The 13,709-nt window shown below is 31.0% G+C and overlaps 1 protein-coding gene across 1 annotated transcript in view; it reads left to right on the top strand.

Annotated features, from left to right (window-relative positions):
* LOC124365447 (thyrotropin-releasing hormone receptor-like) overlaps positions 1–13,709 on the top strand; it is an 82,748-nt gene that overhangs the window by 48,431 nt on the left and 20,608 nt on the right. Inside the window, exon 3 of the mRNA XM_046821429.1 lies at positions 13,614–13,659. Within this exon, the coding sequence (XP_046677385.1) occupies positions 13,614–13,659 (46 nt within the window). The remainder of the gene's footprint in view (positions 1–13,613; positions 13,660–13,709) is intronic.

Raw genomic sequence — 13,709 nt, 5'->3', positions numbered from 1 at the left:
CCTTCTTTTCTTGCACTGTTTTGTCCTTCTTTTGTCTTTTTAGATTAAGCTTCTTCAATAGCCAATTTTTCAGGTATTTCAGTCATAATCATAGACTTACCTTTTTTCGACGCCCTTTCTTCTTGCGTTTTAAATACTTTCTTAGTGTCATTTTATCCCAACACAACTTTTATGGTTTTATTACTTGATAATTTGTGGGCTTTAAAATAATTCTACAATGGAGATCTAAAGAGCAGTATGTCACAGCGACATTTCATTTTCTCCAGAATAAATTGCTTAATCTGAGTTCTCCTTCGTAGACTTTACTCTTTTGGCACCTGTTTTTCTTCTTGACACTGAACAGCAAAATTAACAATTGTAATTGCTTTTTCAATATTTTTAGATAATTCATAGCATAACGTTACTTTTTTTGAAAACACTTTGAATGTCATCTTTATAAGCTTAACAGTATAAAAAACCCTATGGTCTAGTGAAGTTTTCTCAGGTTATAATATTACTCAGTACTGACCTCTATTAAACACGTAAGTTTTAAGCAAATAGCTTTAAACATAAATAGTATATATAAACCGAAATTTAAAGTAAGGAATTCAGTTATTATACCTCTGGACACTGTCCAAAGGTACAACAAATGCACTCATGAAGTAAAACAAGCCTATACCTACATACAGGTTAGGTTTTAGATCAATTTATTAGACTGTTGCAAAGAGTGAATTTCAGAGATTATAATAATAATAATACTTTCTTTATACAAAAATATCAAAATCTAACAAAGTTCAAGTAGCAAAGTCAAATACAGACTTGGGACAGTTTTCCTCCAAGTCTGAAAGCCAAACAGTGATCATTTTCATTTTAAAGGTTACATATTTTTATTTTCTATGATATCAACAAATATGGGATAGAATAACTCGTGCATTACCATCCCAATCTTTTTTTTCTACTCTGCAGAAAATTTAAATATATATATATATATATATATATATATATATATATATATATATATATATATAAAAGTGTGAATAGTGAGAAGGTCAAGCAGTGAAAGTCCAAGTCTGAAAGTCAAACAGTGATAATTTTCATTTTAAAGGTTACATATTTTTATTTTCTATGATATCAACAAATATGGGATAGAATAACTCGTGCATTCCCATCCCAATCTTTTTTTTTACTCTGCAGAAAATTTAAAAAATTTCGGATATGTAATTTAAGGGCATGGTCAAACTCCGATCTATGATAGGAAGGCTTGATTCAATAGAATTTTGACTCTAGCTCCAGTTCAACTTCCTTTTATTTTAGCACCTGGTGTCTGACGCTGTCTCAGACTTGACTCCTGAAATCAAGAGGAGAAGCTTAAAACGAACCTTTATATAGTTTTGACATAAAAAAACACACATAAATAGATGTAGTGGTATTTTTGAACCTTATGAGACAACAAGACTACCAGACGCTGCAATAAAGTTCCATTTTGTAATAATAATAATAATAATAATAGTTCGTTATTCATTAATAATTAATTTCAACGTAAAATTTCCTTATTTTTACGTGGTTTATTGTCAACCTGAAATATCCAGGCTAAATGTTCTAGTTATTAAATTTTAATATATTAATGATAATTTTACATGTAATATGACTTAAATCGATTACAATTTACTGGAGAAATTTTGTGTAATGATTACGTTTATTATTATTTTCATTTATATTAGTTTTGCAGCAATATGAGATAATATATATTAGTTTCAAATATCACAGTGCAAATAAAAATATCTTGAACAGTTATGAAGAAGCGTTTAAAAATGATGTATAGTCGTGATGTTTAATGTAACGGGTAACTGTATAAATCTATAAGTTTCTTTAATAATAGTAGGGTAAACGGAACACAAGAAACTCCAGAGTTCTCATTATTATCACTTACGGGAAAACCTCCCTTTAATCTTAGTACGAGAACAAAATATTCATTAAACCCGTTGCTAGAATACTGGTCCGTTCTTTCTTACTTCCCAGTTTAATTAAAGGTTTTTTTGTAAAGAGGGTGATGCGAGCGATCATTTACAGGTTGTAAAACGAAATCCTTTAACGAAATAGGTCCTGTTCTTTTCTTGAGGAATCCTTAATTTTAAGGTTAACTTATTTTAGTTGTGATGGAATAGTAAGATGTTCCATGTTTTCCATATTTTGTATTCCTGTTCCCTGCTTTGTGATTATTTTCTGAAATGTTCTACCTATGTGAAAAACTGACGCTATGGGTGTGACTATAAAACCAGACGAACATTTTAAGCTGAAAGATTTATGTATTCCATTGAATCTTTAATGTGTATTTTTATAATTTAAAATTAATTTATATAATCCCTTTTATACTCCTTTTAGACACAATCATAATGTCAAACCTGAGGTCTCTGTACCAGAGGTATACAGGTATTTAAAACATGTATACATTAATATTTTGGCAGGATGCCGAGATACAAATGATACTACATTATTATGAATTTAATCCAAGTTTGACTGTTAGATGGCTGTTCTTTATTCAGTTTGGAGCCTACGTTTCAGTATTTTTTGTAAAGAGATGATATGGGGTGTGGAGATAGTTACACCTACGCGATTATTACAAAGGAATTTAAATTATAGTTGTCACTTGTGAGTACGAAACTTATAGTCATCAAACACCTTACGCATTGCGCAACATGCTTTACTAAAGATAGAATCGCTTTGCCGAAATATCCTGCGGACAGACATTGAGACGAGAGATTTTCCAGGCGCCTAAGTGATTAAAACTCGAATTTCCTGCTAAACTTCAGGTCTCGGGTTTGGCTACTCTGAGGGATAACCTTTAGTGTTAATCTACTAAATCTTACTGAGGGAGATCTCCATCGAATGCCAAATGTTAACTCTATAGCTCAATTCTTTCTCGAGACATCCCAGATAGTTAACTCTCATGGTAGGTATCAATTCTACACCACCACTAAACTCTACTCTGCCTGTGCAAACTTAAATTTCATGCTCATTTTAAGAAAATAGCTCAGTGTATGCTCAGTATATTATAAGAAAAGTTAAGCTTCATTGACTCTCAGCCAAATTCCATGGAAGGACGTGTAAATTTGTCCAGTTTCTAAATAACAATAACATTAAAATATGGAAACTTGAAATGATTTAATTCATAATTTTGACAAAGAGAGAGTCCTTACAGTACATATTGGTTTGCCATTCTTATTTAAATAATGGAATTACTCCGTGACAAAAATAAGCGTCATTAAAGTAAGGCACATTTTTATGTCCCTTTATTGGGGTGGATACGATATGTTGTGCACTCTTACTTTGTGATTGTAGCATGAAGTCTTTTAGGTGTGAAGTCATGGCATTCATGGTTTATGGAAGCGAATGTTTATACTTTCGAAAAAGTAAGAGCAAACTCCGTTAGTAGTACTCAGCCTGTAACTGGACCACCTATCTAGAGTGATTTGTGATAAAGTAGTCAACTAACTATAGCTATAGTAGCATTGACTACTGTTGGAACCATTTGACAAAGGTATGTGTTAATGTTAATACTATATATATATATATATATATATATATATATATATATATATATATATATATATATATATATATATATATATATATAAACATACTATTAAAATTAACACATACCTACGTCAAACTGTTATATTTATAGTTATATATATATATATATATAATATATATATGACCGTGTATATAACTCGACGTGTATATATATATATATATATATATATATATATATATATATCCAATGAACTCTTCCAGAAATGGTATGTAACCTCGGGTTGTCTCGTGAAGCTAGCGAGTCGATTTAACTGAAGGATTTGACTAATAAGTGCCATAAGAACAGAGAACACTCCCTGCTGCAACTAAGGGACAGATGGGTATCTGACTTTTCTGTGGTAAAGGGAAGCATTGCTTGAAAAGGAAAATCAAACCGGAAGTCTAGGTTGGTGTAGTTGAGAACCGGCATTCAATGTGAATGTGATATGCCTCTTTCACTTTCTTTCAATTTTCTGTTTCAATTTCCTACTCAATAACTTAGAATTCATGTTGAATTCTCATCAATTCAGGATGCCTCTAGGGAGTTTGTAATCCCCAAAGAGAATAATGAAGTCCAGTTCTGTGATTTGCGGTTGAGTGAAGATTGAATTTTAATGATTCCTCATTCTGCATTCAATTTGCTTTGAATAACAAATTTATTTTGGCACGGAATTACGAGTATTTACGTGTAATAAAACTGCTCAATAAGTTACGTGTATTGATAGAGGCGGAAATTAGTATTCTTTGTTTGAAGGATTGTGAGGGAAACTGGAATTTTCCGGCCACTTGCCATCGTTCAGTGACACAATACAAACCAGTAAAACTACGTTTCTATATCTCCAATCCGATCTCTACTTCAGGTGAATGAATATTTTAGTTACGTATACTCAGGTACGATTGGTTTAACTTACTCTAGATTGTAGTCATGCATTAGTTTCGTAATTTTTCAGTCAAGTGTTAATGATTGTATTGTATCACTGAATGATGGCAAATTATTATCGGTATATTTATTTATTTTAACTGTTGTGTATTATATATTACAATAGAATGTATGTAGCTGTATTCATGACGTTTCCGAATTACGCAGTGGTAAATCAAAGCAAGATTTTATTCTGAAGGGATCATTTGAAATTCTAAACAGAAGTCAAAAGTTTTTGTTAGTTTTCTTAAAATATTCGCCTACATGCAAAGATAGAAGATAGAGACAAGTAAGAAATGAGTTACTTGCCTGGATTTCTAATATGTGTACAACGTCCAAGTGGTGTAGAAATGATAATTTTTATTTATTAAAATTAAGGATTTATTGAGTTCTTACTATTTTGAATATGTTACTATGAGGTTTATGGTTAATAACTGAAGCCGAAAAGTAGAGTATCAGAAGGAATGGAGTAGGATATTGTTTGTCTGCCCGTCTTAGTTTTATACATGCCTTAGTCGAGGCGGCAACGTACTTTTGGCGTGGGGCATATTTATCTAACGATCAGTTGGCGATTGCAATGCAACTAGCCTTTTTCGTTACTTCAAATACTCCTCCCCAATATCATGTTACTCATCGGAAACTTGATTTAATTGTGGGTGGATGCCTTCATAATACTGAGGAGTATAAGTTAAAAAGGATTTGATCGTTAAAAAGACAGATCACCTGTAAGTTTGGAAAGAGTTCGTGCATCCACTCTGCACTCAGCCAACGTTTAGCGCGTAATCAAATTCTCCATGATAAGCCCATTTTAACCGGTAAAATGGACTTATGGGGTCCAAAAACCGACGGAGCAAGATTGTTTAAAACGAAAAACATTATACGAGCAGTTGCTTGACACATTGCCGAATGACTCAGATGTGTTCTATTTTGACGAGACACATTCCACTTCGGTGGTTTTGTAAATACACAGAATTTGCGGCATCGGAGTGTAACAATTTCTAAAGAACCTTATGAAATAATCCTTCATTCGGTTCCTGTCACAGTATGTATGGGATCAAGAATAGGGATCATTGGATCACGCTTGAAAAACGCTTGAAAAGTGGTATCAAGATAGAAAACATTACAACAAAGATTTTTTTAAAATCTCAGATTTACTCTCTAAAGATTTGCTTGTAGTTTCAATCAGTATGTAACTTTTATGAAGAGCAATATTCATGCTGCTGAAGGGCCCACACTGATCTCTTAGCCATTTTATTTGGGAGACAGGCAAAAACTGACCGTCCAATAAACCTGCTTACGCTCAATAGGCAGTCACTCGCTATTTACTATGTCAAATATTGGTTAGTAGCAAAAAGGTTAAAGCTTATTAAGTGCACAACATAGCTAGTGGCAATAGATCAATACTGCTGTTAATTAATGACAAACGGTAACTAAATCAGTCAATCCTCTTAAACAAATATCACATTATAATGCTATGTTAGATATTGTTATGGCTTGGTATCAGACGGCACCAGTTAGTTGAGAAATTAATAGCCAATTAAATTCAGTCTCAACCCATATTATTATAGAATTTTGTTTAATTGAGTATTATTGGTTCTTATTCAAAATAGTTTACATTTTCCTCACAATTATATGTTTCAATAGTTGTTTCGCACTTCTAACATAATATTTTCTCTTTGAACTTTGTTTTTGACATATTAAAGCTAATTTAAAATGACAATAGCTTATAGAAATAAATTTGTGCGAATAAAATAAATTAATATATTGGATGCATGGATTGAAAATTGGAATATATGTAAATAATGTATGTCGTGGTAATTGAAAGTTAAAATTTTATGACTCTAGGACCATAAATACATTTAAACGTAATACAAGTTTTCATTGACTCGCAGCAATACACTAGTAGAATGCAACATATTCAAAATAACTATTACCCGTCCTTCGGGCGGCAAAGATTACAATGTCGACTGCAAAATAATGCCTATTTAATTTAGTTTCTGATCATTTAGCTTTTTACTTGTGTAAATATAAACCGTCACCATAAAAATAATCCAAAAATATCTGAAAGAGATTTGTGGATGTTTATGAATGTGTCACACTATTACTTCTTAGAAAGGGTACACATTTATGGTTTTATAGCTAATATGTTTTTTTGTATACGTAGGAATATTACATTTTAGGATTCCATGCACACAGTCCATGAAATTACCCAAATCTAATGCTTTTCTTATTGTAATGCGTTCTTATGTAACTATTTGTACAATTTTAACATAATTTAATTGGGTTACTTAACACCAATAGTGTCAGATAATCAGTATATCTAAAGTATTGTTTATTTAATTAATCATCATTATAATGGATCTATTTGGATTCATTTAAAAATGTGTAGGTTCAAAAAATGAACGAGTCATTGATTCATAAGGCCACAATAGAAAAAGTTTATCTAAACAGTAGCGTTTTAGCCTATTTTTTCGTTAATTCGTATTATTTTACATTAGAAATAGTAATATTGTGACGAATCTCCTTGGTTCGGTAAATATCCACAAACAAAATAAACAAAAACGTTATTAAGACTTTTCCAGTACTGTAGCAGTACTTTGCTCTTAGGTTTTAAAGCGTGCCTTTTGTACAAAATAAATGTCAAAGTTTCTTCCAAGTTACAATGTACCTCTTCAAATGAGTCAAACCTTTGTTTGCACGTTTGGGAACCAAAATAAAAGTTCATTTTAACAATAACTGTGAAAGTTTGTATCTTGAGATGTGTTCGCTACTAGACGGAAATATTTCAAAAGAAAACGTTGAAATAATTTTATTTACATTAAAATTTAAAACTAACTTCTTTTAATTCGAATCTGCACATAAAAATTGCCATCAGATACAGTTTTAATGTGTTTAGAGTCAATCTCAAAACATGTCAGTAGTAGTTATTTACGCCTTTGCAAGTGTTTTTCCTGAAATATAAGTGAGATGTCATAGCACTCTCTTTAAAATGGGATTTCTGTCATCCTGAGTTACGTAGTGGTTCGTGGAAAATCCGTTACGTCTATAACCATTCTGAACGACAGAAAGTCCTATTTCAACAGAATATTATTTAAGGAGGGACCTATCCTCCATCGTCCACAGGGTCCATCGTCCTAGACCACTCGGCACCCGGTTATTAAGTACATGCAATTAAAAGGACTACAAAAATTACTTTAATTAACTGCTTACCTGTTTTATTATTTAATAAAATTTGGCTAATTTAGTTTATTATAGCCTTTTATAGTAAACTTCAAATTAGATGTATGCAATTTGTATTTAAACGTTATGGAAAAAGAACATATCTTGTTTAAGATTCTTACTAACATATTATTTGTAATTTTCAGAAAGGGTGGATTTGGATCCTACTCTTGGTATGGCCCTGGTAAAACATATAATTGAAATTCAAATAATTATTATTCTAATGCCTAGCAAATTTTTAACAACAACAATGTAAAAATATATTTCGTATTTACAAATAAATATTTAATTTTAAAATTTTGTACTGTAAGAAGATTAAAAATAATATTTTTATATTTTTGTTTAAAAAAATTTCCTACACCGCTTAGAACTTCAGCTGACAATTTTCAGAACAGAGATTGTAAGAGTTCGTACGTTTGCTGTATCCTCGGAGAGCCGTACTAAGTTTAAAGATGAGCTTTGCAGAGGCTTTTCTCAAGAACTGCGTAACTTTCCTTTTTCCTCTGTGTGAAACTTTTGCTCCACTTGAGTTCTCTACCATAAGAAAATATTCCAAAGAAATACGTTAAAATAATTTTATTTATATTAATATTCAAACAAAATTCTTACACTTTGGATCTGCATATACAAGATATTTTTATTCTAATCATTTTGAAGAAAAATTGGATTAAAACTTAAAATTTAAAACATTTCAAACACCTTAAACTAATCTAATTTTTTCCCTTAAGAACGGTACTGCTTTTTAGATAAAAACACTAGTCTTAAAAACCAGAATTTTTGCATTCAAATTTGCTTAAGTAAAATTGATTGATAAATACGCCATTTATGAAAATATACGTGTAGAGGTTTACGAATTATTGTTGGTAGTAACATTTATTATAAAGATTCATCTATCATTGCACCGGCATTAAAAGTATCTGTCGGTAAAATTAAACTTGTTGGTACTAACACAAATGCTATACGTTTTATATGGTAATTTTATCAGTAAAGATGATTGAAAAGAAAGAAATTAAAAGGTGTTAAATTATTAAACTGTTTCTTTAAGCGATCCAATATTCCTTTCTTGGAAAATTGTAATATTAAAATGTAGCTTTGCATATAGAAAGTTGAATAAAAGTATCCTTTGAGTATGCAAAATCATACGGTTTTTGTTTTCGGTCTTTTTAGTCTTTTGTAAATGTGCACTGGGAGGTCTTTCTTATGATTCTTGTTAATACTATCGAGTGAGTTGAGAGAAAATTGACTTGTTTCTTAATATATTAATCCGTGATTTGGGAAATCACTGCTTAATAAGTTCATATGTAAAATAGTTTTGAATTGCAAAACTTCACTGTATGACCAACGGTTTTGAACTTTAGATGTATAACAACAATAATTGTCCAAATACCAACAAAGAACAGATATCTACTACATTTGGAACACAACATAGAAATATAGTAAATTTGTTTAAGTTCGAATTAGCTAAATAATAATTTAAAAAACGGCAAGACGGAAGCGTTATTAAGGGAATAGTAACATTCTCTTGCAAGTAATACAGATCTATACAAAATTAAACGATCAACATAATTAACCAACATAAATCAACATGATTTATAATCTATTTTGTTACTTTATAAAAAAATATCAGACTAAATTTGGAATGTCGTAAACCCTTAAAATTTTACTCCATAGATGAGAAGTTTACTAGCTTAATTTTACGGATAACATTTCCATTCGGAAAGGATCCTTTAAAATTCTAGGAGTTGCATTTTTATCCAAGCCAGTTTCATCTGCAATTATTCTAACACTTAACTGCAAGTCTTTTCACAGTAAAGCTCTCATTACTTCCACATTTTAAACGTTTGCTGACGAGTTTTGTTTTCAAAATGCTCTCGGCTCTCTTTGAAAGCTATTTTCCACTTAAAATAAAAATTCTCAATAGAATTGTCCCTTAATAAACATTTGTTGAAAAATAAAAAGACTCTGTGTTAGAAGTGTCGAGTTTTGCACAGAAATTTATCGCATGTGTTGTTCAATATTTGCTACCGCAAATGTATGAAACATGACAGCGCATAAACACCAATAGCGCAAGAATAGCTCAAATGACCATGTTGAAGCAAGTTTGATCGAGCAGCACAGGTTATTCCATTTCGTGTGTTTATTTTATTTTATGATACACTTTTGTGACACCAAAATGTTACTCAAACTCTAAAAATGTAGGGTAGTAGAGAAATTATAAACCATGAAAAATTTAATAAACTAAATATTTAAAAACACTTTGTTACAGTTATTTTCTTCCCAACATGTTTCTATATACCTAATCAACTCATAATATGAGGCTATTCCCTTTTAACCTGTATTCATTGTTAACATGGTCATGGTCATGTGGGCAGTTCTATTATTATATCATAAACTTCCTGAGAGTCTGTCTCCATAATTTCCGGTCGAGTTGTTGTGATGTCTCCATGGTAACGGTTGTCACTTGCACTATCAAACAGATGACAACTTACTAATACCTTCACGCTGCGTACTCTGTTTGGTCCTTCCTTCCATATTTTCGCCCGCTTTCATAATTTTTTTTATTAAAACTCAACTAGTCGAGTATTAAATTTATTTTAATATTTAAAGTGATAATAATGTGGTCATTAGAGTATTGTTACAAACTTTAAAGTGGATTAGAAAACGAGGATATCATCTAATGATCTTCACTTACCTTTAGAAAAGCTTGAGGTGTCATTTAATAGTTTATATATGTCTCTAATACCAAATAATACCAGTCTTACCTCTCACGTTAACCCTGTTTCCCTGTCATTCAGTGTGTCTGATTAATCATCCTGTGCTCCTTCATCGTATTTATATGAATATATTTCTTCTTAATATGTTTAGATGGCATGATTCGATACCGATCAAAGTGAAATAAAATTAATATCAGAGCACACAAGTAACCTTACAAATTATCAACGGTGTATATTTAAAAAAAATGCCAAAACACCAACAGGTGATTGTTAACTTAATAATTAGGTTGCAGAGATTGTACTTATTTAAATTTATAATATGTTAATTAGAGTTGTTGTGATAAGCACTCTTAATGTTTCAGATAATGGTCCTTTGAAACGTGATATAGAGCAACAAGACAGAAACTTTGACTTTGACATAACCTACATCACAAATTCTAGGGAATCTATCTTTCCTTAAGAGTAACAGTCCGAGTCCTGTTCCTGTTGGAGCCAGTGTTGAATCCGTCTGTAGCAATAAGATAGGATAGGGAGTTGGGATTGGATTTTCCAATCCACCCTGCTTCTCAGGTTACATCAGAAAGTGACGTTCCTCTAGGAATTCTTAAATTATGACAAGGAGCAATTAGACGGAATTAGTTGCTGAGATGTGAATTTCTTTTATCAATCATAACTTTCATCACAGATGCAAGAGATTACATCGGATTCTTACTCTAATTGTGTGACATGTATATTGGAAGCAATGTGACATCTGTCTTAGAACAGTAAGATAGAACGCTTTTCTCTAGAATTTCTCCAAGAGGCCTTTGAAACGTGACAAATAGCAACGGGATGGAATATTTTACCGGATGTTTTTTATAAGCTATTACCAACTCTATCTCAGTATCTCAGGGATGCCAAGAAATCTTTCAGTACAAAAGTACGGAATAGGTCATGGTTCGTAGACTTGACTAAATTAATTACTAGCTAAGAATCAACACTTTGTCTAGAAAATAACATATCTACTAGACGTAGTCACGAAATGTTACGTCAACTCCTAAATACAGGAGAGAATACGTAACATTAGTCAAGATTTTAATATAAATAAACCAAATTCAGTACTAGAACTAAAATCCAGAAACTAAGAAGTAAACAAACTTAAATCGTAAAAATAAGAATTACTATAAGCCAATACCATGAACTTTTAAAGGCGACGCCAAATTTTAAATCTACTAAAGTGTAATTATGTAATGCAAAACATGCAACTTGAAGATAGCACGCGGTTGTGTAAAAGTTTAAAAGGATATAGTTTTATAAGAACACTGTCTTATTAATTAAAATATATAATTTGATTATTTCGCTGACAAGATTAAATACCTCTACTTATGATTGATATATCCATAAACACAGAGACCAATAACATGAATTGTATGTTCATTAAACAGAATGGCGAATGCAATTCTAGGAAATCACATTTACTCCCTGCTTGCAGTTAAAAAGACGTTTGTTGTTTAATTAGGTCACTGGAGAATAATTAAACAATCACCCTTCGTTTGGAGGGAGAATCAATAGCTTTTATTTCTGCAGTTCACTTTTGTCACTCTCGAGTTGTCTTACCTTAGGTTGTAGTCAATGAAGAAGAACGGTTGGCTCTTAAACAAATAGGTACTATCAAAATACTACAAAAATATGATATATGTATATATATTTATTACACACTTGGTATCCATGGTTCGGGTTCATTTACAGGGTTTAAACTACAACTAAGCACAATATAAAACTAACTATATTGTTAGATATAATTTTTGTCCAGGTACTGTAAACGCCATGAACGGAAATTAATTCTAATATTGTTAATTAAAAAAGATTGCTACGTAATTAATTCCATCTATTGAGACTGATGGGTTGACTGTGTGGTTTATACCATGCTTTACCTTGTATTTAACAAACATTTTAAGTTGAACCACGTTTAATGTTTTAAAGAGAACTCTTAAGAAGATGCAGATTACAAAATTATTGGGCTCTAAGAAATAGCCTATTTCAAGAGTAAAGCTGAATTAAGATCATTTAAATGTAAAATTATTGATACAAATATTTCATTTTAAACGTTGTATAGAAACAAACCTCCAATTTCAGTGTTTGCAAACCACATGTCAGATAACGAATATTTTCTAAATACCATTGTTTTATTTGGGAGTTGGGAGTCATTCAATATTGTCATTGAAAGTCAACATATAACATATTTATATGCATTATAATGCCAATGTATTTTCCTACACTATTCATTTTGAAAAAAAAGGATACGCCGATAGATATCTTTATAATTTATTACACGTATAATCGGTTACTTCTACGAGTATATTTCTTTATTTTTCTCCCAATTACTTAGTTTCGTATGTTATCTCACGTTATAATATTGTATGTCTCCTTAATAAATCTAGTTCTACTTTGAAAATGTATAATATACATCAGTAAGTTCGTGACGATTATTTGCTGCCAGCACCTAATATGAATAATATAATGAGAACAAGTAATTAAATGTAGTGAAAAATCACTTCAAAGACATAGATTCAAAGAAGATTTTAATCCAATTTTAAAATATTCAATCCCTTCCTCTTTGATATTGTCAAATCCTACGATAGTCTATAGTGTTGAATAAAAAGATAGAAATTATTTTCTATGTCGTTTATGGTCGGATTGTAAGTGGTGAGTGTAGGTAGTGGTCAATAAACAATAAGGATATTGAATAATCATTTATTATCAATTTTTGTTCACTATTTTACTTCATATTCTTGTTTTTTCACTTTTGAAGAAGTTGTCGTATCTTATTATTTTGAAGGATGTGCTTTAAATAATTAAAATGAGATTTAACTGTGTAAAGGTGATCATATTGCGATCTATATGTGTATATGACGAAAGGAGAATATAGTCATAAGTGAAACTCTGCTTCAAAAATAGTATATTTTAGTTTTCAAATGATATGGAAAAAGTTATCGTTTAATCTAACTCCATTCATGGAATGATGGACAGCTCTAAGGCGAGCAGTTATTCTGTTTAAAGAATAGAGAGTATTTAAACTGATAACGTAAATATTTTAATTAATACGATCCATAGTACATTCATAACACAAATTTTCACAACAAATTGAAAGTTCTGAGAACACGTTGAATACACGCCGATACAGCTAGTGAAGAATTTAAGCACGAGCAAAGTCATTCCAAATTTATAAGGGGTTATTTGTTGATATAACATTACGGACTAGCTGTAGTTATCCACGTTAAATGAAAGTTATGTAAACATTCTTATATGAGCTTGCATGCCTGCAG

The sequence above is a fragment of the Homalodisca vitripennis genome, chromosome 6 (genome assembly GCF_021130785.1).
Source record: "Homalodisca vitripennis isolate AUS2020 chromosome 6, UT_GWSS_2.1, whole genome shotgun sequence".
Lineage (NCBI taxonomy): Eukaryota > Metazoa > Arthropoda > Insecta > Hemiptera > Cicadellidae > Homalodisca > Homalodisca vitripennis.
The sequence above is the reverse complement of the archived record's forward strand: the minus strand, read 5'-3'. Positions and strand labels throughout refer to the sequence as shown.